The 25,495-nt window shown below is 42.1% G+C and overlaps 1 protein-coding gene across 3 annotated transcripts in view; it reads right to left on the bottom strand.

The window, feature by feature from the left end:
• Nucleotides 1-2,929: 2,929 nt before the first annotated feature.
• nipal4 (NIPA like domain containing 4) overlaps nt 2,930-25,495 on the bottom strand; it is a 40,141-nt gene continuing 17,575 nt past the window's right edge. For 2 of the 3 annotated variants that reach the window (XM_075486939.1, XM_075486940.1), the window contains 4 exons: nt 20,633-20,800; nt 19,480-19,559; nt 15,448-15,660; nt 2,930-6,485 (listed from right to left, as the gene is read on the bottom strand). In XM_075486939.1, the coding sequence (XP_075343054.1) occupies nt 6,300-6,485; nt 15,448-15,660; nt 19,480-19,559; nt 20,633-20,800 (647 nt within the window). In that variant the 3' untranslated portion in view covers nt 2,930-6,299. The remainder of the gene's footprint in view (nt 6,486-15,447; nt 15,661-19,479; nt 19,560-20,632; nt 20,801-25,495) is intronic. The other variant, XM_075486941.1, reaches the window with a different exon arrangement.

Genomic DNA, 25,495 nt, shown 5'->3' with positions numbered 1-25,495 from the left:
GCTACGGGACAGATACGTGAAGGCAAAGAAGAGGGCGGAGACTCCAAGTGGTGATGCCGGGGGCTTCAGACCTTCACCTCTATTGACTGAATTGTCTTGGCTCAAGAACTTCGTGAAACACAGAACCACACGAAGCATTTCATCTTCCAGTTGACAGTGTTCCTGCTCTTCATTGTTTTCTTCTCCACTTTCGTGGTTGTAGAGTAGCAGTAACCTTCACGTAGCAGCGACACCTCTGTGACGGAGAAGATTGCAACTAGTGCCGCATCGACTTAGTCCACCGTAAATAGCCGGCACGAAATTGTGACGTCATCAACACCGCTGGCGCTAGCTGACGCGGCAACCATGCTAGAGGCTTAAGTCTGATTTATGGTCGCCTACGGAGAGCGTCAGAGAGTCCTCTCTGTCGTTGGAGACCAGCGGCGTCAATTCAGCCAAAGCTAAGGTATGGCAAGGTCACTATAGTCACATGACTACAGTATCTACATGACTACAATTGACGCCCATGTCGGAGACCCTCCTGGAGAACCCTCTCCGTCGCTTGCATGCGTCGGCCAAAATTCCTATTTATCCGTCGACTTTCACGATAGACGTCGCGAGATTGGGTCGTCTAACGTAGCGCCGCCTACTGATCGGGGGGTAAATTGCCTTGAGTATCCGACATCCCGATGGAGAACTTCGAATGGTTTAACAGCCTCTCTGTGACCACGGAGTCGGATAGCGACGGAGAAGCATACTGAGGCCTACAGATAGGAATTTTGGCCGACGCACGCAAGCGACGGAGCTTTATGGACCATAAATCAGCCTTTAGGCCACAGATCGCCTGCTTCTAACAGTGCTGTGCTGCTTTGTGTCGACTCTCATCTGAATTCCTCTGCAGCCTCAGCATGAAAGTGTGGCTGTGGATCACGCAGAGAGTGATTACAGGTGGTTTCCTGTCTGACAGTCTGCCGCCTGAAGGTTCGGCTGCTGGATAATTAGTCCGCCGAGGTTCCCGACTCCTCGGGGAGCATTTTTTCCTCGACAGAAGCAGCAGAGTGTAATGATCAACGCCGTTCGATGAGAGGCGAGGAGCCCGGTCCTACGGAGGGTAAATAATGCCAACAGGATCAGCCTGGACCGGTTTAATTACATCTGGGACTTTTTCCAACATGAGATAACTACGTCTGGCATGTTCGAGTGTTCAGATACTTCAGCTTTTACACGAATGCATGAGTTTTCTGTTCACAGCTTCTAAAGATCATGAAATGGCACCACGTTCTCACCATATTTGAATATTGACAAAAAGAATAAATATAATAAAATCCTCAGAAATAATGAGGCCGTCAGATGAGGCTTCATATATGGAGACCACAGGTCCGTTTTATATACCAAATGGAGCATCTTTATGGAATATAAAGATGGAATTCCCACAATAAAACAACAGGAGAGGGGAAGGCTATGAATGTACTCCGTCTGTAACATGTTTTCATTCTTTAAATAAGAATGGTGGCTAAACACGACTGAATTTTTCACTCGAATGTGTTCAAAACTGATCGATTTGACTGTTAATCGAATAATTTGCGAGTCTGATTTTGTACTTTATCAAACTTCTCGTCAAGTTAAATCTAGAAAGAAAAAAGAAAGTTTGACACATTTCTCAGAGACTGTGGCGCCTCCCCCAGAAATGAATGCATTTGTAGGGGACTCACATGTAAACATGTGGAAAGGAGGCATCAGTCTGACTCACTCATATTGCTGCTGCATTTAATGACATCTGGAAACTCTGTTTTCACCCTCAACTGATAAAAAATAAATGTTCTGTTCTGTAATGCAGCTTTTGTTCTCCGGGATCTTGTGGACCTTGAATGCAGCAGACAAGAGAAACAGGAAAGTTTAAAAGGCTCATTTACAAATACAAACAAGTTCAAAGTACAACTCCCTGTGGATATTACCTCCCACAACAAATCTGAGCAGCCTCAGTTTCAGGGAACAAACCGGTTAAACCTGCAGGTGTAACTCTGGTGGAGCTTCTTCTAACCGTTATGTTCACTGCATAAAAGTCTAAAAAACGTGAAATTATTTCTTGGCTTTTTACTTTAAAACCGTCTCTTATGATCTTGTACACTCACAGCAACAAAAGTACGACGACTTTCAGTGTTTTGTTTCTTTTAAATGTAGAAATTAACACAGTTACAGTGTAAAATCACTGAAATAATCAGTTTTTATTGAAAGAAATAACTCTGGTAAAATAAAAAACAATCTGATTTAAAGGTGGGGTCTGAGATCTTGGAAAAACGGTTCCTGCAAGCTATATTTTTGAAAATACACAACCTTGCCTCTGCCTTCAGCCCACCCCTCACGCCACGCCTTCAAAACACATGAACGAGTCACGAGTCTGTGAATGCGCAGGGGGGAGGGGTGAGGGGGGCTGACGGTTGATTGGCGTGTCAGAATCCAATAGAAGTAACTCTCATCATTACTTCTATTGGTCAGACATTTCCTCTTGCTACACTCTCTACAATGGACTAAAACAGGGGTCTTCAACGTTTTTCAGGCCAGGGACCCCCAAACTGATGGAGAGTTGGAGCAGGGACCCCCCTACTATTTATATGGCATACAATTGTGTTTTATATTTAACGGGGCCTAGTGCCGTGTATAAACATAGCTACTCTGTTATTGTACATTCAACACTAAGCTATTCAAATAATACACAGGTTAATACATTCATGTTTTTATTTTAAACATGTGCAAGGTACAGGGTGGCCGTACCACTGCCATTTATAAAAAAACATCTTGCATACAACACTGAGCTATTCAAATAATCCACAGATTATTGAAGATTTCGTTTTTTTTCCAAACATTCTATTTAAGTGGGTGCAATGGGGTCGTGAGGAGGTTTTCAGACAATATGATAAAAAAAGCTCCAGAAAACATCACAGACCCCACCTTTAACTGAAACAAACAGCAACATTTTATTTTCTAGTTGAAATTATTCTTCAGGCGAACAGATTTTAAAACACAACATTTAACTTTTGCTCCTTTTGTTCCTCTGAGCTTCATAAACTGAAACATCCTCAGCAGGTCGACACTTGGATCATCATTCAGCGTACGAACAACATGCATCCGTGCACGTCACTGTGTCTGTTGGTTTTTTAGACAAATAATAGCTTCCCAACGAGCTTTGATGGTTACAAATACTTTGGAAATAGGTTTAGAAGCGGCTGCTCTTTACCGCAGTTGTATCTCTAAAGTCCTTCTAAAACCAGCCAAGATGAGGCTTTTGGAACATGAAAAAGTGTTTAATTAGCGTTCAGTCCTGCGTCACATGACGGGAGAAGAAATCCATCAGAAATCCATGAGCTGCGGCTCTGAGCACCTGAGCGGACACATTGAACATCAGTGAGGGCGATGCACCCGGGGCTGAATGGGTGGGTGCAGCTCACTTCTTTACCGACTGCCAGGACTCCCATGGAGGAGTCCTGACTCGCGGACAAAGAGAGACTTTTTACCGTCTGTAACACAGCGGGAAGCTTTTCTAGAATCCTTGAAAATCTTCTAATTATCCGAACCTGTGGTTCAGCACAGGATCGGTGGGATGCCATCCTGCTGCTGTAGCTCACAGGTCTATTTCCCTGGAGGGGGTAGCAGGAACTGGACCGGTTCTGACTCCACTTCAGGTCTAAGAGCTCTGAAGGTAAACACTGTTTCTGGCTTGTTTTAGGGGATTAAGAAAAAACAAAAAAACATTGATAAACATGATTTAAACGTCAGTAAATTTACAGTAAAAGTTGAAAGTTTAATGATTAAAATGGATTTTACTTCTTAAAAAGGCTAAAAAGGTTTTAGAGGCTTGACTTTTTCCAGAAAACCTTTACAGAACAGAACCTAAGGACTTCAGATGGAGCGGCTGGTGGTTAAAATGGAGCCTGAGAAGGTTTTCAGAACAACAGAAGCATCACTGACTCGTTATTTCCAGGCTTTTTCAGGCCTTCCTCTGAGATGTGGACACACAGACTCTGGATCCGTCTTTTTACAGGCTAACCAACAACGAACAGCACACTGACTGATAATCAGAGCGTCGCTGCGTCATCAGTCTTCAGCTCAGACGAACACAGCTTCAAAGATAGTAAAAACATGACCTGTTCAAAGCAGAGAGAGGCTGGGAGGTCTCACTCTGCTCTGATTTCCTGGAATCAAAAAGAAGAGCAAAGCTTTAAACACACACCTTTAACCCTGGTTTCCTTCAGGAAAAATCAGTAACACAAACTTCCATTAGAATCTAACAGCCATCACACTGACAGATTCAGCACCTAAACATGTTAAAGGTGTCAGAAATGAAAACAGAATTAGTTTCAACAGTCTTGAAATGTTTAAAGTGTGACGGAAGCAGCTTGAAAAATCTGATTTCAAATAAATAACTCCAACGTTTTTCTGTCTGATAAACAAAAGTTCTGATCAGCCTAATTTCTTTATGACTCTCTAACAGTTCTGCAGCTTCCTGAAGCTCTTTCAGAGTTTCTCTTTGGACATTTTCTGCTTCTTCCCTCATCTTCAGTCCAGTCTTTGTACCTGAGCATCTTCAGAGGAATGTGTTTTTTCTTTGTTAAGCCACTTAACTCTGAGCTATGAAGCATTCAGGCAGGAAAAAGGCTCCTAACTCAAGGGATGAACCAGTGTTGTGTCCACACAGAACAGACTGTTAGAGCATGAAGGAAAACACCAGTTTTTTATAACTACAGCTCACATGAATCATCTGAAGACACACCTAAGTTTGAAAACACCTTAAATACAAATATGCTGAGCTGTTGACACAACGATTCATTTCTGCCTTGGCCTCGTCACGTTGCCCTTTAACATGAAGCATGTTGGGATTTTAAGCGTTTAAATTAGGGCTGGGCAACGATTAAAATGTTTAATCTAATTAATCACATGATTTCCCTGATTAATCACGATTAATCGCATTTGTACGCAGAATCCAAAAATGAATCCAAAAGTAGTGTATAGCTTTTAGCATTTAGTTTTATTTTAAATGTGCTGCCATATGAATGAAAGTGCCATAACATTTGTTGAGCAAACACACTTTTAACATCAGCATCTTGATGTAGTTTTTATGTAGAAGCCTCGCTCCACTGTCTGTTTCCTTTAATGACTTGCTGCTATCAGTTGTGTGTTTTGCCTTGAAGTGATATTTTAGACTGGAACTACTACGGTGAGAAGACAATTCAACTTGGCAGTGTTTAGAGATGACATTGGTTCTGTCGACTCCGCCGTCTGGAAGAACTTTAAAATGAAAATGACCGAGTAAAAGTTCCGTACCCTTCTCCATGTTTGGTGGATCCGCCGATTACTTTCTTTTCTGGTTCCGCAGCAGACAGCAACAGACTTTTACAAAATAAAAGCCTGTGAGCAACAGACTTTTACAATAATAAAACAAATAATGAAACAGGGGTGGTCCGTGGCGTAGTGGGTTGAGCAGGCGCCCCAAGTACAGAGGCTATAGTCCTCGCTGCAGCTGGCCCCGGTTCGAGTCCCGCATCGGACCTGTGCTGCGTGTTGTTCCCCATCTCTCTGCCCCCTGCTTCCTGTCTCTCTGAACTTTCCTATCCATTAAAGGCACAAAAGACCCCCCCAAAAAAATAAAGAATACAAAAACACCTGCGTTAATGCGCAATAAAATATGTATCGGCGTTAAAAAATTAACGAGTTAACGCGATAATAACGAGTTATAATAATAACTTGCCCAGCCCTAGTTTAAACAGATATGATGTGTCAGGTGTCGAGTGAAGCCGAGGGTCAGAAGCTACAGAAGCTACAGAAGCCGAGGACAGGAGGACAGTCACGTGTCTCCAGGGGCAAGTTTCCATGTCTAAATATACAGCTGAGGCTGTATATTTAGGTATTTCTTTTAGAAATGCAAATTACAAAGTGATTCCATAATTTTCTCCCAAAAATAAACAATAAATTACAGCAATTTTGTCCATTTTTTTCCTATTTGGGATGTTTCACAAATCCAGAACGTTCGGGTGTTAAATGAAAGAGTTTCTGCTGTTAAATTAAATCTAAAACCAGCTGAATGAACATCCTCTGAGAGCAGTGAGTCCATGATATCTTTGAGCAGTTGTAGCTTGATTTCTTTACCTCTGGAGACCGTCACTGGGCCAGAAAACTGCCAAAAGTTTGATTTGGATCGGAAACTCACAAACTCCATGAGATGTGAAATGATGAGTACGTGTGTTGTGTTCAGGAGCTGCACGGTTCATTCAGTTGGTGTGAAAGCTGACGGACCAACAGCTGGGCCTCCTTCCTCCTCCGCTCCTTCAGCTGATGATGAAGACCCTCGGACCCTCCTCTCTCATCGGAGGCAGACTCTCAATCACCATGTTGTCCATCAGTCCAAACTTATCCTCCTTTTTATTCCTTCCTCTTCTGGTCGACGCCTCCTCTGTAAGCCCCTCCTTCTCCACCGGCTGAGCGAGCTGATTGGTCAGCTGCCTCAACGTAATCTGGATTCAGGGACAGAGAGTGAGGCTGTGTTCGAAACCGCATACTTCTCCTACTTCTCCTACTACTCCTACTAACTTTCTGAGTTAGTATGCAAGTTTTAGTAAGCGAGAAGTTCCCGGATGTATACTAGATTCTCCGAAATGTTGGGTATGCATCATGAGGTTACGACTCATACTCAAACTACCCAAGATGCAACGTAACGTGCTAGCTACAACGAGGGTAGGTTCACTTCCTGTTTTCAAAACAAAAGCACCAATTGTATCGTAATGGCTTTTCCTATGATAAAAGGCAACGGGTATTTTATTTTGTGAAAATAACCGGAAGTGCGTTGCTCACTTTAGCTTTAGTAGCGCCGAATTCGTGGAAACAAAATTGTAAATAGCCGGTATTTTGTCAGCTTTTCAACACGTTGGGGATCTAAACGACTAGTTTCTCTCCTGAAAATGTTCCAAATGTTGCTAAAGTTTACAGAGTTTAGAGCTTAAGCGAAATCAGCTTCAGGCCGGCTGATTTCGGCTCGGGCAGGAGCGAAATGCATTGTGGGTAAACGCTCTGCATACTCTCTGATCGTTGAGTATGTAGTATGGAAGCATGTAGTATGTAGTATGCAGTATGTAGTATGTAGTATGCAGTATGCGGTTTCGAACACAGCCTTATAGACAAGATGCATTTCCAGAAAAAGTCCCTTTATAAGGGTGTTAGAAACATTTTTTAGTAAAAGTTGGGAACATAGTTTTCTAACACAATTAAAGTACCCTGAATTCAGCTAGCCCGGTTCCCAAGCTGAATTTTGAGTGTTTGACCATGAAATGAGCAAAAAACAAAATGGCTGCCAAAATTCTTGATTTTGGGCAGAATATGTTAGAAAGTACCCCTTTTCCATGGAAATAAATGTTTTCTAACACAATTAAAGTACCCTGAATTCAGCTAGCCCAGTATTTTGAGTGTTTGACCATGAAATGAGCAAAAAACAAAAATGGCCGCCAAAATTCTTGATTTTGAGAAGAATATGTTAGAAAGTACCCCTTTTCCATGGAAATAAATGGTCCCATGTTTGCATTTTACATGTATTCCTACACCAAGAAATCAAATCAAAGGCAAAATGTCATGGCAAAAAGATTAAATGACTATAATTATGCCTTTTTAATGTTGTGATATCCTCGTAAGCTGGCATTCAATAGCAATAGCCTCTGTAAAGCACATCATCATACACAATTGTCATTCAATAAGCTTTGGAAAGAGAAAGAGAGATAAAGAAGATAGTATTGTCTAAAAGACTGTAGATAAAACAACCCTAATAAAAGGCAGATGAAAATAAAGCATAAATTGAATGACCTGAATGACTTGAATGAACTAAATACCAACGAACTATTTACAAGATGGATATCAAGGATCAAGAACACATTTAAAGCATTTTTTAATTAATTACAGTTGCTCGTAATTATTAGAGTACCGGTATAAGAACACCCCCACCCCCATCCCCCATCCCCCCAACCCCCCCAACACAGGTAGGCCTTAGGCCTATATGAACTGACTAGGCCTATAGGATAAGTGACAAACGCAAACAGAAAATGGGAAACCAGAACAGGCCAACAGAAGACAGACAGAATGCATCACACAACATAGATTAATAGGTTTTTTTTGTTCATGTTGTTTTTCATTTTATTTATTTATTTTTTTGTATTTATGCATATACATATGACAAAAGTGTGCACATTATACTATACTATACTATGTTGAGAGAGAGAGAGAACTTTTAACTATCACTAAACTGTTGTATTCAGGCAGTGTGTCTGGTCATCAGTATGCTGTCTGCATGCACACATAGCTGTGCATTTTAACCCTGATTTGAGGCATCTACAGCGTCTACTCCTGCATTGCTTCTGGCATTTACACGTTATCATCTCAAGGCAACTTTCTGGAATTGGACTCAATGACATTAATGTTGGCTGTAGTACTGACTCCTCATGTCTCCATCCCATTTCAGAGGGTGCAGGAAGCTCAGGTGTGGAGCAGTTGGCATTCCTCCAAATCATGGTTTGATAATGTGCCCTCATCACATGGAAACGGAATGAATCACTTGTTGGGGGCATGGCTTCTGGTTTCCCCTTTTTAAAGAACAGCAGATGACGAGCTTTGTCAACAGAATCTGTTGTATGCACATTGTACATTCTGCAGATAAATGTTTCAGAAGATTGGATGGTGTCTTCTGTCAGTTCACCAATGCCCATGTTCTTCAGCAATGCATGGTGCTCCTTGAAGATCTTCCATGATGACCGCTTGGTGTGATTAGCTATGTAAGAAGTTGTGTCACATCCAGTTAATGCATGGAAAGGTAGCAAGGATTCTGTTGAGCCTTTTGGCAAGTTGTCGAAAACATCCTTAATGGGTATGTATCGTCGTTTCTTAGACGTGCCTGACATCAACCAGAGATGCCTACATTGCATGTGTGGAAAGTGAGATACCAGAAGGAGGAGCACATCAGTGTCCCTGGAAGAGACAACGACCGTGTCAAACTGACAATAGATGGCATGCAGCACCAATCTTGTGTCTGCTTCTTCATGTGTGGATTTCAGAGGTGCCAAATCAGTCACACTCTTCGATGATTTTACCATAAATTCCTCTCTGAATCCCCCAGCAACAACAACTTCTTTATCGTCAGGTGCCTGCAAGCATAGTTCATCAGACAAAAGGTGTGCTAAGTCTGCTTTGTTCTCAGGTAGAGACATGAAATTCAACCAGTTTATCGGAAGGGGTACATTGCGACCTTCCACAACACGTCTGACAGGGAGTGCTGCTTTTCTGCGTCGTGCTCTGGTTGTGCTCTTAATTGTTTCTGCTCTGTATCTGTCAAAGACGACATCGATTCTTTGATAGCTAGAACCAGCTTTAAGCACTGCTTTAACATAAATGTCAGCCAAGTCACCAAAGGTGAGTGCTTCATCAGGCTTCCCAAGAGCCACCACCAATGCTTGCCCATCAATGATGAGGCAAGATGGTGTTTCATGAGGTAGAATTACATCAGGACAGTGAATGCCCTCTGTTAACAAGTCAGTAAGCACAGACTTGTTTCCAGTGCGCAGTGTGCCATTTATTTCTGCACTGGAAGAAGCTCATGCTTGAGAACAGAAGACAAATCAACTGGCCGACCAGCCTCATAGGCAGTGATTAGACGCTGCAAGACATTTCTGTCAGGACAGTTCTCTTGGCCTTATCTTTAGTATGCTTGACCACTTCATACAACGTTGCAAATGTGGGAGCATTGTTCCTATGAAGAGGCTCAAAGATTGAAACCTTTGGCTGGTCACATTTGTTTGCCACAATCAACCTATCCTGAATGAATGCCCTGACTTCCTCTTCACCATACTGCCTGGCATGTAGCAGTGACTCTTGGATTGCCTCTGTTGCCAGATCTTTAGTGGTGAGGTTTTGGAGCATACTTGATACAGATGAGAACAAACCAAATTGTTGGAACATGGAAAGTAAAGAACTTTCATCAGTATTGTCTCTAATCTGCCGTGAGTAGGTTCCTTCATTGTGAAGTTTCGTGCTGCCATGGAGGACACTGTACATTCCATAGGTTTGATCTGCAATGTGTGATCTCAGGTTAAAAGAGAGTGTCCACCTGCACAAAGCTGAGGCTGTCTTGGTGATCCCAATGATGCCACCTCTTTTTTTGCCTGTGCCATTTACCCACTCCATAGCCTGATCAGGATCTACCTGGCTAAACTTGTTAGCCGATCTCTTGACCACAAAGTTGCCTTGTTGGAATTCAGACAAAATGGGTTCTGGAAGCTGACTCATCTCAAGTAGATACACTGGACCCCATCGTGCATAATTAAGATGGTCATACCGCTTAAAGTAGGGCAACATCAGGATCCCAGATAGCTTCACGTTGTGCTCTTGTGTATTGTAGCAGAACAGTAACCATATCCATATACTGCCACCAGAAGCAGAAGTTCACATCATCAGATCGACTCTCAACAAAATCATGCAGAAGATTTCTGACCTTTTCCTGATCCAGAAATGAAATCAGTCCTGTAATTGTCTGAGGATCATCACCGTTAGCCATCCTAGAAAGACAAGTATGGAGGTCATCATCTGCTTCTGCAGCAAAGCAGAGAAGACTTGGCATGAGAAGACGCCAAAGGGCTTGCAGAGTCAACTTGTGTGCCCTCATGGCTTTGTTGTATGCCTTTCCTGCCAGAACAAGTGCAACAGGGCCTTGTCCAAGCAATCCACTTTCCATCCATACTTCAGCCAGTCCAGATCCATTCATATGATCTCCTATGGCCTTAAGGAAGTTCATTGATACGTGAAGTCCACCTAGGCGAGGTATTAACTTGTTCTTGTATTCTGGAATTGCCCACTTTAACTCCATAAGTCTGCAGTACAATGCTTGGTCAACCGTGATAACTGTATGGTCCTGTCCAAAATGTGAAGATATGGCCATGCATCTCTTCACAACTGTATTCAAAGTATCAAAATCGTGTGCAGGAGCGATGACTATTGGCAAATACCCCACAGCAGTCTGTTCATGTTCCTTTGATGACAGTGACTGGTTGAACACTGACCAAGAAGGCTTCACGTCTAAGTTTTGACGGTGCAAGAAGAAAGCTAGATCCGTAGCCTTTGCTTGTCTAGCATACTCATGCTCCTCTCCAGATCTGCAAAAGCATGCTTCGGCAATGGGTGCTGAGAATGTTGGTTTGAATGTCCTAGGAGTAATGCTGACAGGATGTAGCTCCATCAGGGCATTTGGCACACTTAAAGTATGTCTAGTGGACACCTCTAGATCTTTAAGAGAATCATCAGTTGTTTGGCCTCTCTGCCATGCTGCCATTTGTGTTGCATGGAAAGTATTCTTCCCGTCAAGCGTTTCATCCAGGATATCAATGTTATCACATGTGTAGTGGATGAATTTATCTGCCACAATGTTTGTTGGAATAATGGCACCATTCTCTTGGTTCAGTGTTTTTAGAGTGCTCTCGGCTAAGGAAGTGTCTACTTGGAGTTCTTGGTCATTACTCAGACAATGACCTGCCTGGTTGAATAGTCGTACTAGGTCTTTTGACCGAGTAGCTTGATGAAGAGTACAAGAAAGACCGACATGTTTCGGAGTCCATTTTTTGCCACCACTGACACAATAAACAAGTTCTTGAGCCACACTCAGAACTCTGCTTTGAACAAGTTTTTCATTGCTCCCAATTCCATCATCTTCAAGAGATGTCTGGCCACCAACAATCAGGCTGAGTAGCATGTATAGACTATCTGGAATGCATGCAACAGCATCTGCTTCACTGACAGAGAAACCTTTGTGTCCTGCAGTTTCCATCATATCTCCATGGATCTTAAAAGCTACATTAACAAGAGAAAGGAAAATGTCATCATGGGACTCATACTTGGGGATGGCCAAGTTTTCCTCACTGTCATGTTTGTCAATCAGTTTCACAACTGCAGCTGGCTGGTACTTTGTTGGAATCAATAAGGTTTTTTCTCTCTGATACACACTTGTCAAGTGGTTGAAAGAAGGTGAAAGTGTCACCAAGGTTTGACTGTAACTTTTCTTTGAATGTTCCTCTTCTGCTTTGATAGCATGATGGAATGGTGGTTGAGGACTCCTCAGCTAGCTCCTTGTACCTTTCCCATACATCATCTAGAAGTACCACATGGCCTTTCACAGAGAATTGACTCAACTCTTGGCAAAGCCAGATCATGGCCAGATCTGTGGTAGTGGCATCCTGCTTTGTTTTTAAGATTGACCTGTTAAAGGCACTAAGACAGGGCAGATGGTATTTACCTTCAGATGCAATAAGGTCAATGACTCCCGCCAGTCTTAAACCCACAGTGTGGTCCAGCTTAGAACCTTCAAGGATCTGATCACTCATTTGAGTAGTCATTATGGAGATCAGACGCTGTTTGTTTTTGGAAGCCTGGCAAAAGATACAATGGTTCCAGTTCATAGGATGCACACCTTTTCTAAGCGAACGGCCTTTACCACCATTTGGTTCGCTACTATCTGTCAACTGACGTGAACACTCTAATTGAAATTTCTTTGTTTCACGTTCTAGTTATGTTTTATCTGTGAAATGTGCATAACATGTTTTGTGCCATACAAGCGATGTCGCAGGGGCAGAATCTAGTGCACATTCAACCTGATCTACGTCTACATTTTTGCAACCCAGACTTTTCCTGATAAGGACTGCATTCCTGACAGTCGTCAGGCCATGCTCGGTAGCTGCACTGACTTTTGTTCGTGTGTGCTTTTGACAGAAAAGGCAAGTGTTATTGTTTACCGATGGTGAGCTCTTCAAGCTCACCACGGGATCCATTGCAAACTCAAATCACACACAGTTCATTTGAGGATGACTGAAAGAGCAAAATAAAAAAGTTCCACACGTAAACATACGTTCCACACGTTTTTCAACAATTAAACTGTCACTTTATATTCATTTTAAATCACAAATAGCAATTATCAAGTAAAAAAATATGTGAATGATTATCATACAAAAGGTCAATGAACATACAGCAAAAAATATTGCTCCCGGTAAAGCGGTTACAAGAAAAGTTATGAAGACCAAACTGTCAATAATCTCATTACATTTGAGCCTACAACCATTCAGACTGTCTGCTTATATAACACACCAATACTGTATGACAGGGTTTTCTATAACACAATGTTTGTCAGATAAATCCTAATTTGTCTCCACCCACCCAAGAGCCCAAAAGTTCCAAAACACTTAAATAAATTCATTTTACTATTTCTATACATGTTAAAATCATCTTAGATGTGAGATATGTCTGAACATTTAAAAAAAACTAAAAATCATGACACTATATAAAAAATGAAAAAGTGTTCACACAACCAACTAAAAATCTCATCCAGCTACTTTAGCGACTTTTTGGCGATTTAATGTTAGCTCAGCTGTCTAAAAAGTAGGTAGCAGCACTACCCTTTTACATTATGAACCTAGCCATTGACACAGGTTTTCGGATGTCTGAACATTTTTCAAAATGACACAAAATAATAAGTTATGTTATATATGTAAGATCATGGTGTCATCTATCGACTTCTGGCCAGTTTTCAGAGCCAATAGCGACTTTTGCTGATTTTTTGGCACCACTAAGTACTTCACCTTGATAAGTATTCTTAAATCTTAGATTTACATCTTAGATGTAAAATATGTCTGAACATTTTTCAAAATGACACAAAATAATAACTTATGTTATTTAACTTATGTTAATAACATATGTAAGATCATGGCGTCATCTAGCGACTTATAGACAGTTTTCAGAGAGTCACTAGCAACTTTCAGCGATTTTTTTTGGGAACACTAAATACTTCACATTATGGTAAGTATTCCTAAAATACTTAAATCAATTTTCTTAACCATATAAACACACATACAAACATCTTATTAGTAAAACTTGTCTAAATATTTGAAAAGTTTAGGCTAACAACTATACTATTAGCATTATTAGCATTCTAGAAGCTATTTGATACTTTTTTTAATCCTCTATTTTTGGATGTATTCCTCAAGAAACATTAATGGGACACAAAATGTCTATTTATTATTTATGTTTATTCATTTATTTCCAAGTACAGCAATACTTGGTAAAATGCTCTGTCAAAAATCGCATATTTTGGCAGCCATTTTGTTTTTCAAATTTAAAGGGATACAAGGTACTTTAGCGGCAGTATAGCGATCTCTATTGGTCAAACTGAAATTCTACACTGTCGTAAAAATGCCCACCTGTACACACCCACTAACTAAACATCGTGGCGAATGCTGCCGTTGTGTTATTTAGTCAGTGCAGTTAGGTCATCTGATTTACAAGTGTAGACTGCCCACGTAAGATACTATAATCAGAGATTTTCTGTAGAGAGAACTCAAGATAATATGCTATAATCCTGTTGCTGGAGGAAGTGGCCGGGGACAGCTCGTCTGGGTTTCTCTGCTCAGGCTGCTGCCCCCGCGACCCGATCCCCGGACAAGCGGAAGATGATGGATGTATGGATGTATGGATGGACTGTTGCTGATCTTGAATGGGATTCTTCCCTCATCATGGTGTATTCGTGGAGTGATTCCTTTGTATTAGCAGACACTTACAAAAGTTACATCTTAGACAGATGCGCGCAGGCACTACCAACACACGCCGCAATAAACGCAGACTAGCTCTACACTATTCCGATTACAATCACAAATTAATCAATTTTCATTTGTAGATAACAATTCTTGTTCGGATCAAAACGCTATTCTTATTATAATCAGGTCAGTCCGTGTATTTCTGAAGCTAGGCTACGTCTCGAACTCAGGAGGAATTAGAGCACCGTCATCACCTGTCTCTTTGCGATCTAAAACGCAGATCACTATGGTAGATGAACAAGATCACGCTTGGAGAAATTTCACAAAGATGGGAAGTGCCAACATCGAACGTTTCATTTTCAGTCTGTGAAAGGCAGAATATGAAACGCTTGGTGTTGGCTCTTCAACGCAAGCGAACACATAGCCTACAACTACAGCTAGCATACAGTACCTAGCTAAGTGCCGTAAACACAAACGACTCTTCTCACGCATCACGACACTTCAGAAGCGGGTCGCTCCTGCCGAAGTTACATATGGGATTTTCAGCATACAGACCCCTGTTGGGAGCGAGACAGGCTTCATTCGCTTACCATTGACTTGTTTAACCTTTGTTAAACTCCTGAAGGCTATAATTTTAGGTGAAAATGCTACCTAGTGCCCCTTTAACTGTCAAAAACTCAAAATCCAGCTTGGGAACCGGTCTAGTTGAATTCAGCACACTTAAATTATGTTAGGTACATAGGTTCCCAACTTTTACTAAAAAATGCTTCCAACATTCACAAATATCAAAAATGTGTCTAGACTATTAATGTTTTCCGTCATTTTCAGGAGTGAAGACCGAGAAAAGCTGCAGAAACGTTAAAGGAGCGCCCACCTGCAGGTCTCTGAACAGGTGAAGCATGGCCACGCCCACCACGATGACCAGAAAGGCACCGAGCGCTGTGACGACGTCCACGGCCGTCATGTTCCTCCACTCCTGGAAGAGGATGACGGAGGTGGACAGAACCACGGAGGTGAAGAGGACGTAGTAGATGGGATACACCAGCAGGGTGTTAAAGGTGTCCAGAGACTTGTTCAGGTAGTTCACCTGCAGACGCACACACGGTGTCAACACTCAGTGGGGTTACATGGTACTGAAAGGATTGGATTATTGGCTAAATTACACTCAGATTGAGTTATTAAATTCATGTAGACACCTTAATCTGACTAAGAATCGGATCGGATTCAGACCCCGAGATAACTGGGTTGAAAGTCACTCTAAACCTGCTTGTAGACGCTGAAGCACGTGGTGAATTAGACTTTGCGTTCTGCGCATGCTCCAGATTTTTTCCTGGGGTCGTGACCCGGAAGTCAAAGGAGACAATATTACTGTTGTTGTCGCCGTCAGAAAGAAACAAACAACGCGATGGAGAATGCTCCGTTGGGCATCACGTTTGTGCAACAAGCAGGCCATCACAGACCAAATGTAGAGGGACGTAGCTTCATCTTGCTCTGCGTTCTCCATCTTTCTCCAATGGCTGAGTTTGTTGTTGTTGTTGGTGGTGAAGAGGTCAACAGGAAGTGGCTCTATTAGCAATAGTTGAAATGGGTACAGCGCCACCTATCATACCGGGGTATGACACGCGGTCCTGGCTAGATTTACGCCCTGGGCAAACTATCCCTTCCCCCCACCCCCTCCCCAAAAAAGGTACAAAAAGAACAGAGAAAAAACACGATAAATAAATTAAATATGAATAAATATATATAAATATCAATCACAAATCCTTACATAACCTCAAAATCCTAAAAAATAACCGAAGAAAGCTAAAAAAAAATAAAAAATAAAGGCTACTCTATGGAGCATAAAACAAATATTCCTGCAGTTCTGATACCAACAGAGCTCAGACTGTAGCAGCTGTTTTCAACCTGTTTACAGCTGGCATTAACATTAACATTGTTGTGCTGCAAACACAAACTACACCAGGTTGCCTTTGGGTGAAATTAGTTGCATGACATGATGCCTCAATTCTAATTCTAGTTCAGCAAAACTAAAAATCAAACACAGTCGTGGCTAATAGCAACATGTTAGCAAGAGGCTAACAGATAGCCTATAGCCTACGTCACTCATAGAAATCTGCATCCCTTTATCTTTTGCCCGTTTCTCCTCTTCTTCTTCTCTTCTTCTCTTTCTAAACTGGGCACCTGATGGCTTCTTTGGTGTTTCACCATGATGATGATCCATGGTGACTCCACATCATTAACTTTGCTTTTCCCATTAACGCCGTCCGTTCACACGTCAATCAACCGGAGTCACGTGACGTAAACACATTCACGTTGATGGCTGCACAGATTTTTTTTTTAATTTACATTTTTCACATAACCCAGTTAATTATATGAAGCTATATAGATCTATGTTCATTTTAGGAATGAAATACAGTTTATTTGGATTGGAAGCAGCTTGTGTTGTGGCCTGGGATCAGGGGGGTAGGACTCTCAGCAGCAAGTTGACGTGACAATGAGGGCGCCCCAGAGTCCACTCTCTAACTTGACATGGAAATGAGAGTAAGTCATGGAGTTCCTCAGGGTTCTGTGCTTGGACCAATTCTTTTCACTTTTACATGCTTCCATTATTAGACAGCATGGCATACATTTCCATTGCTATGCTGATGATACCCAGTTGTACTTATCTATAAAACCAGATGAACCCAATAGGTTGTTCAGACTACAAGCATGTCTTAAAGACATAAAGACCTGGATGACTCAGAACTGTCTGCTTCTAAATTCAGACAAAACTGAAGTCGTTATCTTTGGACCTGAGCGCTTCAGGGAGAAATTGTCTAGCTATATAGTTACTCTAGATCAGGGGTCTTCAACGTTTTTCAGGCCAGGGACCCCCAAACTGATGGAGAGTTGGAGCAGGGACCCCCCTACTATTTATATGGCATACAATTGTGTTTTATATTTAACGGGGCCTAGTGCCGTGTATAAACATAGCTACTCTGTTATTGTACATTCAATACTAAGCTATTCAAATAATACACAGGTTAATATATTCATGTTTTTATTTTAAACATGTGCAAGGTACAGGGTGGCCGTGCCACTGCCATTTATAAACAAACATCTTGCATACAACACTGAGCTATTCAAATAATCCACAGATTTTAACTTTAAACATGCATGTAGATGGGACAATGAATCCTCAAACCATCTGTGGATGGCACACGTTTGCACACAATTTGTGAGAAAAAACTGTTTGAAAAAAAAATTATTATTATTTTTTTTTAAATCGTCTAATCAACCAAAGATTTCGCGACCCCCCTGCAGTACCTCCACGGACCCCCTGGGGGTCGCGGACCCCCTGTTGAAGACCTCTGCTCTAGATGGTATTTCCTTGGCTTCTAGTTCTACAGTGAGGAACCTTGGAGTTATTTTTGACCACAACTTATCATTTGACTCGCATATAAAACAGGTTTCTAGGACTGCCTTCTTTCATCTTCGTAATATTGTTGAAATCAGGAACATCTTGTCTCAGAGTGATGCAGAAAAACTAGTCCATGCATTTGTTACTTCATGATTGGACTACTGTAATTCTTTATTATTGGGCTGTCCCACATATTCTCTGAAAAGCCTTCAGTTGATCCAAAATGCTGCAGCCAGAGTTCTGATGAGAACTAACAGGAGAGATCATATTTCTCCAGTTTTAGCTTCTCTTCATTGGCTCCCTGTTAAATTCAGAATAGAATTTAAGATTCTTGTCCTCACATATAAAGCTCTTAATGACCGAGCTCCATCATCTCTTAAAGATCTCATTGTAAGATATTTTCCTAACAGAGCACTTCGTTCCCAAACTGCAGGTTTACTTGAGGTTCCCAGAGTTTCTAAAAGTAGAATGGGAGGCAGAGCCTTCAGTTATCAGGCCCCTCTATTGTGGAATAAGCTGCCAGTAAGTGTCCGGGAAGCAGACACCCTTTCCACTTCTAAGATCAGGCTTAAAACTTTCCTTTCTGATAAAGCTTATAGTTAGGGATGGCTCAGGTGATCCTGAAACATCCCATAGTTAAGCTGCTATAGGCCCAGACTGCTGGGGGAGCTCATCTGTCACACCTTTCCTCACTTTACTCTCTTTATGTATATGTGATATTATTGTGGTCATTAACTCGTGTTTCCCTGTTCCAACAGATATCCTTTGAATGGTGTTACAGTGCCGCCGCCGCGGCCCTCCCCCCTCCCCCCCTTTCTGTCTTCTCAAACTCCAGCTGGTCGAGGCGGATGGCCACCCTTCCTGAGTCTGGTTCTGCCAGAGGTTTCTTCCTGTTAAAAGGGAGTCGTTTCTCTCCACAGTCGCCTCAGGCACGCTCAGGATGGGAGATTGGACCGAAAAAGAAAAAGTTTTCAGTGCAATCTGTTGGTTTCCTTAGCTAGGAAATTATTTTTGAATAGGCTCTATTTGAACAAATTGGTTTATTTTATGAATAATTATGATTACAATTAATTGAATTCCAATTGGCTTGAATTGGACTTTATTATCTAAGTGCCTTGAGATGACATTTGTTATATTTGGCGCTATATAAATAAAAATGAATTGAATTGAAAATGAGTGGTAGTCTAGAAATCTGGAGATTTGTTTTTTGTGAGATTTGTGCTCGTGCGCCCTCACATAGAGTGCGCCCTGGGCGGTCCCCCACATTGCCCATAGCAAAAACCGGCCCTGGGGGTATGACATGCTTTGTGCCTCTGATCCCATTCATTCACTGCCATATATCCAAGGAGAATTACCCTTGCTCAGCTCATTCTGATTGTAATTTAGCCAATAATCCGATCCTTTCAGTGCCATGTGACCCCACTGAGTCTGAGCATCTTCTGCCATTTTCCAGCTCTTCTATCTGTGAGTTTGAGTGAAGGTGACGATGGGAGCATCAAAACTCACCTGAGTCACAATGGAGACGATGAGAGTGATGAGCAGGATCCAGGTGAGAGGATTGGAAAGCACCGACAGATCGTAAAACACTGACCAGACGGGAAAAACAGTGAAACAGAGCGAGTTAAATCTCCTGGTGTTCATCAAGTGAGACCAAAGCAGGATTTTAAGGGTTAGGACTCCAGGAAATAGGACGAGCCGCACATTCACGACGTATCCAGTAGATTTAAAGGGATAGTTCACCTCTTTTGACATGAAGCTGTATGACATCCCATATTAGCAATATCATTTATGAACATCGCGAATACAAGTGGCCGAAATGAGTTTCCTCCGCAGGGTGTCTGGGCTCTCCCTTAGAGATAGGGTGAGAAGCTCGGTCATCCGGGAGAGGCACGGAGTAGAACCGCTGCTCCTCCGCATCGAGAGGAGTCAGATGAGGTGGCTCGGGCATCTGGTTAGGATGCCTCCTGGACGCCTCCCTGGTGAGGTGTTCCGGGCCCGTCCCACTGGGAAGAGGCCCCGGGGAAGACCCACTGGCCTGGGAACGCCTCGGGGTCCCCCCAGAAGAGCTGGAGGAAGTGGCCGGGGACAGGGACGTCTGGGTCTCTCTGCTCAAGCTGCTGCCCCCGCGACCCGATCCCCGGAGCAGCGGAAGATAATGGATGGATGGATTTATGAACATTTTCTTACCCCCTGCTGCGTCCTGTGAGCCGAGTTCCAGCCTCGTTTTGGCGTTGATGAAAGTAGTCCGGCTACATGTCAAAAGAGGCGAACTATCCCTGTAAATATGATTCAGAAACTCTGGAACTAAATCATTTTCCTCTAAATGTGTTTGATTGGAAAATAACAGACACATTCAGGCGGGAAAACACTACGTTTGAAACAGTTTCACTCGTTTTTGTGTTCTTATTTATCCTCAGAGACACAGGTCTGTAGTAGGCCCCTTTCCTTGTCCTGTTTTAAAAGTCATCTTAAAACACACCTCATTTCTTTGGCTTTTACCACCGTCTAGGTTGTTTATTTTATGTGCTCAGTTTTGTTTTATGATGTTTTATTGTGTTTATTTTAATGTACAGCACTTTGGTAACCTTTGTGTTTATTTAAAATGTGCTTTATAAATAAATTGATTGATTGATATTTAACCACGTGGGCGGTCCCTTACCGGTGGTGATGGCGATGGCGAGGCCCTTGACAGACGACACGGTGAAGGCTCCAAGCAGCGAGCAGATGCTGATGTAGATCAGGATGTTGGAGCGACCGAACCGAGGGCAGAAATATAGGACGAGCACCAGACACAGCAGCAACACCAGCACCACGTACACCAGGAAACCTAACGCACACACGTGCACGCACACATGCACATGGTTAAACCTAAAACTACAATATAAACTCATGTTTCACAAACTGTTCATAAATAATGGGTCAGGGCTTTCTTGAAGGCAGTTAGACGGGATGAGTGTGCGTCATCAATACATTTTAATATTGATTAGCCAGCGTGATCAGAATACACTGCACAGGTTATAGCCTAAACTCGTTTTATGGCGCTTTTACACTACCTCTACACGGCCAGGGGCGTTGCTATGGGGGGGGCTGGGGGGGGGGGGGGGGGGGGGGGGGCAGGGGGGGAACAAGTCCTGGGAGGGCAGTGACAGTTGCAGGTCAGGCGTGACCTGAGAAATGCCCTGTCCATCCAAAGAAAACTGGCCAGAAAAAAGGCCACGATTTATTATCTCTGTTTGTGTCTTGTATTGATAGAATAAATGCAGGCGGTGATTTTAAAAAAAGTTTATAGCTTTATTTATTTTTTTGTTATCGTGTTTCCCCCCCTCCGTTACCTTAACCCCTTGCTGCTGAGAAAAAAAGGCGATTTTCACATTTTCAGATGTTTTTGTTGTATATAATGATCTGAAATGTAGACTTAATGAAGGTAATAAAAAGCTGGAGTTGGCTGGATGTCTTGCCCCAAGTATCTACTTGAATTTAAACCCTCAATGGAGAATGTGGAGCATGTTAAACAAAAGCTATTGCATCATACAAGTTCTACATTTCTTTACAAAAAAAACAAAAACAAACAAAAAAAAAAAAATTCATAAAAACATTCCACAATGTTAACAAAATTGACGGTCATGATTTATGCTAGTGTGACTGAAGTGTATGGACGCAGCAGACAAAATGGAGCACAAGGCGCATGAAGAAGGCCGAATCAGGTTAATTTGGGTACACAGCTGCATAGGTTCACCAAGTGCATAATTGTTGCGCGCGCCTCCGTGCGCCTCCGTGTAAGGCACGGACATAGACTGAGAAATAAACACTTAACACAACCAAATAAGGAAAGATTTGAACGGAGACATCCTTAAGTTAGAATCTCTTGGCCAAATGCCTGGACCAAGACAGTGGCCTTGAGCAAGGCGCGCTCTTAAAAGAGAGGCTTCCCTTCAGGACGGGGAGAGGGTTTTTCATCTGGCTAATTGACACATACTCTCTCCGGGAGATGCATCTTTTCTGTAAATTTGAGACGTACCTGACAACAGAAATAAAGATTTCTTTGTTCGACTAATAGGCCATACGCTAGCTTTTCTAGCGTGTCATCCCGTTCCAGTATTCTGGGTAATAAAATCTGTTTATATATTCTAGAAGTATATCACCCCATCTCGCTTACATAAAGTTTCCACACGCAGAATACCTGCAGTTTTTCTGCATTTGGACTCTGAATTTCGAACTAACTTCCCCTCCACGGCATGATACAATCGGGTGTGTAAAGCGTTACCGACCCTGTCACGTGCTAGTTCTGACCAATCAGCGATTGCGAGTACTAATTTATGACGCAAGTGAGTCGGTTTGATTGTAAACAAAGATGGCGGCGCCCAGCAAGCGGCGGCGTGGATCGCCTGATAAAGATGAAAATCCTGCTTGCTGCATGCACACATTAGATCATTGTATCGAGAATACCTGTGTAATAACTAGAGCTAGATGGGACACCTTCAGAAAAATCGCCAAAGACTGGATATCGCTGAAAGGGAGAGAGTGCAATGCCGTGTTGTCGATCGCACACACATTGGATAGGGAGTACAATGAACTGGAAACGCTGCCCCACTACCATCCTTCCTGTTACAAACGATTTACAGATAAACGACAAATGTTCTACGCCAGGCAAAGACAGCATCAAAAGCAACAATCAGCTGGTGAGTACATTATTATTGTTGCGATCTCGGTGTGGCTAGCCTTCACAGCTGAACACAGATCTCTATATATTCTAGCCTAGCCCTACTTACTTTACCATTTTTGTTTTATTTTTTACTACTAGCATGACTAGGCCTAGTAGGCCTACTAGTAACTAGGCCTGCATCATCATCATGCTACCAGATTACATTCATTGCATGTGTATCTGTCTATATAGGCCTTAAAGGCGGTAGGCAATCCATGTACATGATGTATGTGTTGTGCCACATGCCATGGCTAGTCTGATTTTATTTTTGAATAATTGTAAAAATCTTATTTAGCTTGCCACACTAAGAAAGTCCTTCTGATCATTATAAATGACCATTCACAAATAAAGTGAAAAAGAGTAACCGTCATGCCATATCATCAAATAAGACTACACTACAGTGAATGCTGTTGTTTTGATAATAATATTGCCATTGAATTCGTAATGAAAATTATTTAGGCCTAACATTTGAGAATGGTGGCTGAAGTCATGCCTTCATTATTCCATCTTCAATTAAATCTTTACCGTGTATTACTATTTCATTTCCAGATAGTGCTGGTCCTTCTCCAACACATTTTTACTTTGATAACTATAGAATATACATGTATGTAATGTATTTTGGCAATTTGTTATTATTCTGTTCATATAATCTAAACCTGATATGTTATAATATGAAAAATTAGGTCCTGTTGTGCACTTGTTTCAATAGCACTGTGTTGGAAACTATGCTGCTGTTGAAATAAGATTTCTTCACAACAATATGCTCATATCCTCCTAATATTTCATATTCTGAACATATGTGGGAATGTCCGTATGGATCTGAAAGTTGAAGTGTTTAGCTTCTATTGCTTTTTGAGATAATTGCAGTTATAGATGCTATTGGAGGCCAAAAATCCAAAAATTTCATGCATTTTCCAAATAAGTTTAATTCAGAACCACTGCTCCAATCCGGCCAATATTTCAGGGACTGAATATTTGTGGAACCCCTCACAGATCTGCCAAGTCTGAAATGTGTGGTTTTATTACTTTTTGAGATAATTGCAGTTAAAGATGCTACTGGAGGCCAAAAATCCGAAAATTTCATGCATTTTCCAAATAAGTTTAATTCAGAACCACTGCTCCAATCCGGCCAATATTTCAGGGACTGAATATTTGTGGAACCCCTCACAGATCTGCCAAGTCTGAAATGTGTGGTTTTATTACTTTTTGAGATAATCGGAGTCAAAGTTGCTATTAGAGGCTAAAATGTCTATTTTTTCATGAATTACCCAACTTCGAAAGACGATTACTCACTAACTGCAGGATGCCCGCTTGTGGAACTTTTTTTCAAAGAAGCTGAACTATTTTACTTCATAAAAACCAAAACAAAAAGTATTACCCGTAATGCTGGAACGGAAGTCACTTTCTAGCCACTTTCTGAGAGCTAGCCTATGGCCTATAAGTCCGTGTCAGCAGACTTCTTCACCACTCATTTCTACATCGGCTCGGCGACCTTCCCTCATATTTACTACATGACCATATTTTCATTACCGAATTGAATAATTATTATTATTATTATTATGCTTGAAGTGGTAGTAGTGGTTTTCCACCGATTTTTTTCAGGTATTGTTTTCTGCCCCCCCAGATGAGCTAATTCGTGGTATTGCAACAAAAAGTATTTTGCCAGTGGCCACTCGTGGTATTGCAACAAAAAAATACCCTGTGGCTCAAAGAGCATTTTTCCCATAGACCACAACAGTAAAAGAGATGCCTATAAAACTGTTCACAGGACGCCAGCTGTAACCGTTATTTAAGGTTAATAGCCGTAATAATAATTTACTGTTATTTACTAATCTTTGTATTCTATATTTTTAAGTCACAGACTTTTTTATCCGTCAAAACGTTTTCTAACGGCCAGAAAGTCTCTTTTCCCAGCGTGACGTCACAGCTGTGTACATGCACTGTGATGTGTACGTACGTGCACGTCCTCATCGCCCCGGGGCATGATGGGAGGCCTCAAAGCATCATGGGGGGTGACGCTATGGGCTGCATAACGCGGAAGTAAACCCGGAAGTCAGGAACTTTTTCGGCGAGCAACTCCATTGAAATCATTTTGTGGTCCCTTATCCAGTTAATATAATACAGCCAAATACATTCAAATCAAACTAAACTAAAACAGGGTTAGTTAGAGTAGTTAGTTTAACCCATAACCAGGCGCGTAACTATAGCAGGTTCAGCCGGTTCAGCCGCACCGGGGCCCGTGGCCATTGCAGGGCCCGTTTATTCTCCACTGAGCTGTCATTCGGTGAAATTTCAGTGCAACGAAATTCGGCACGCCCCTAATTCACGATGCAGGATTTATTCTACGCTCACCCGTCATCCGCTGAGCTCTCAGTCAGTGGCACTTCAGTACCCTGGCCAGCGAAGGTCACCTTGCCGGTCGCAAGCAAATCTAAGCTTCTCCGCACGTCCCGCGGACCCCGTGCAGCACTTCATGATCTGTCAGCCGCTCGGACAGCTCTGTTCGCGAGAACCGCACGATCACAAGAAGGCGGCTGCCGCCGGGCCGTTCTCTACGAGAACGAAGATGTAAGCATAGGCCTACATGTTTATCCAAATTTCAGATCGTGAACCGGTGAAATAAAATGAAATGGTCACCATTGTTTGTTGTCATTATCTTTCTCAAAAGTGCGCGAAAAAGTGTTGTTTCTATGGAGATTACAAAGAATTCTGGGTATCTATGCTGCTGATCTCGGTAACTGGTCTTTGGTGGATACATCTCCGTTATCGTTGCGAGCGAAACAATGCCCTTCAAACACAAAAGCGGCTCCCAGAAGCGAC

The sequence above is a fragment of the Odontesthes bonariensis genome, chromosome 16 (assembly GCF_027942865.1).
Source record: "Odontesthes bonariensis isolate fOdoBon6 chromosome 16, fOdoBon6.hap1, whole genome shotgun sequence".
Classification (NCBI taxonomy): Eukaryota; Metazoa; Chordata; class Actinopteri; order Atheriniformes; family Atherinopsidae; genus Odontesthes; species Odontesthes bonariensis.
The sequence above is the reverse complement of the archived record's forward strand: the minus strand, read 5'-3'. Positions and strand labels throughout refer to the sequence as shown.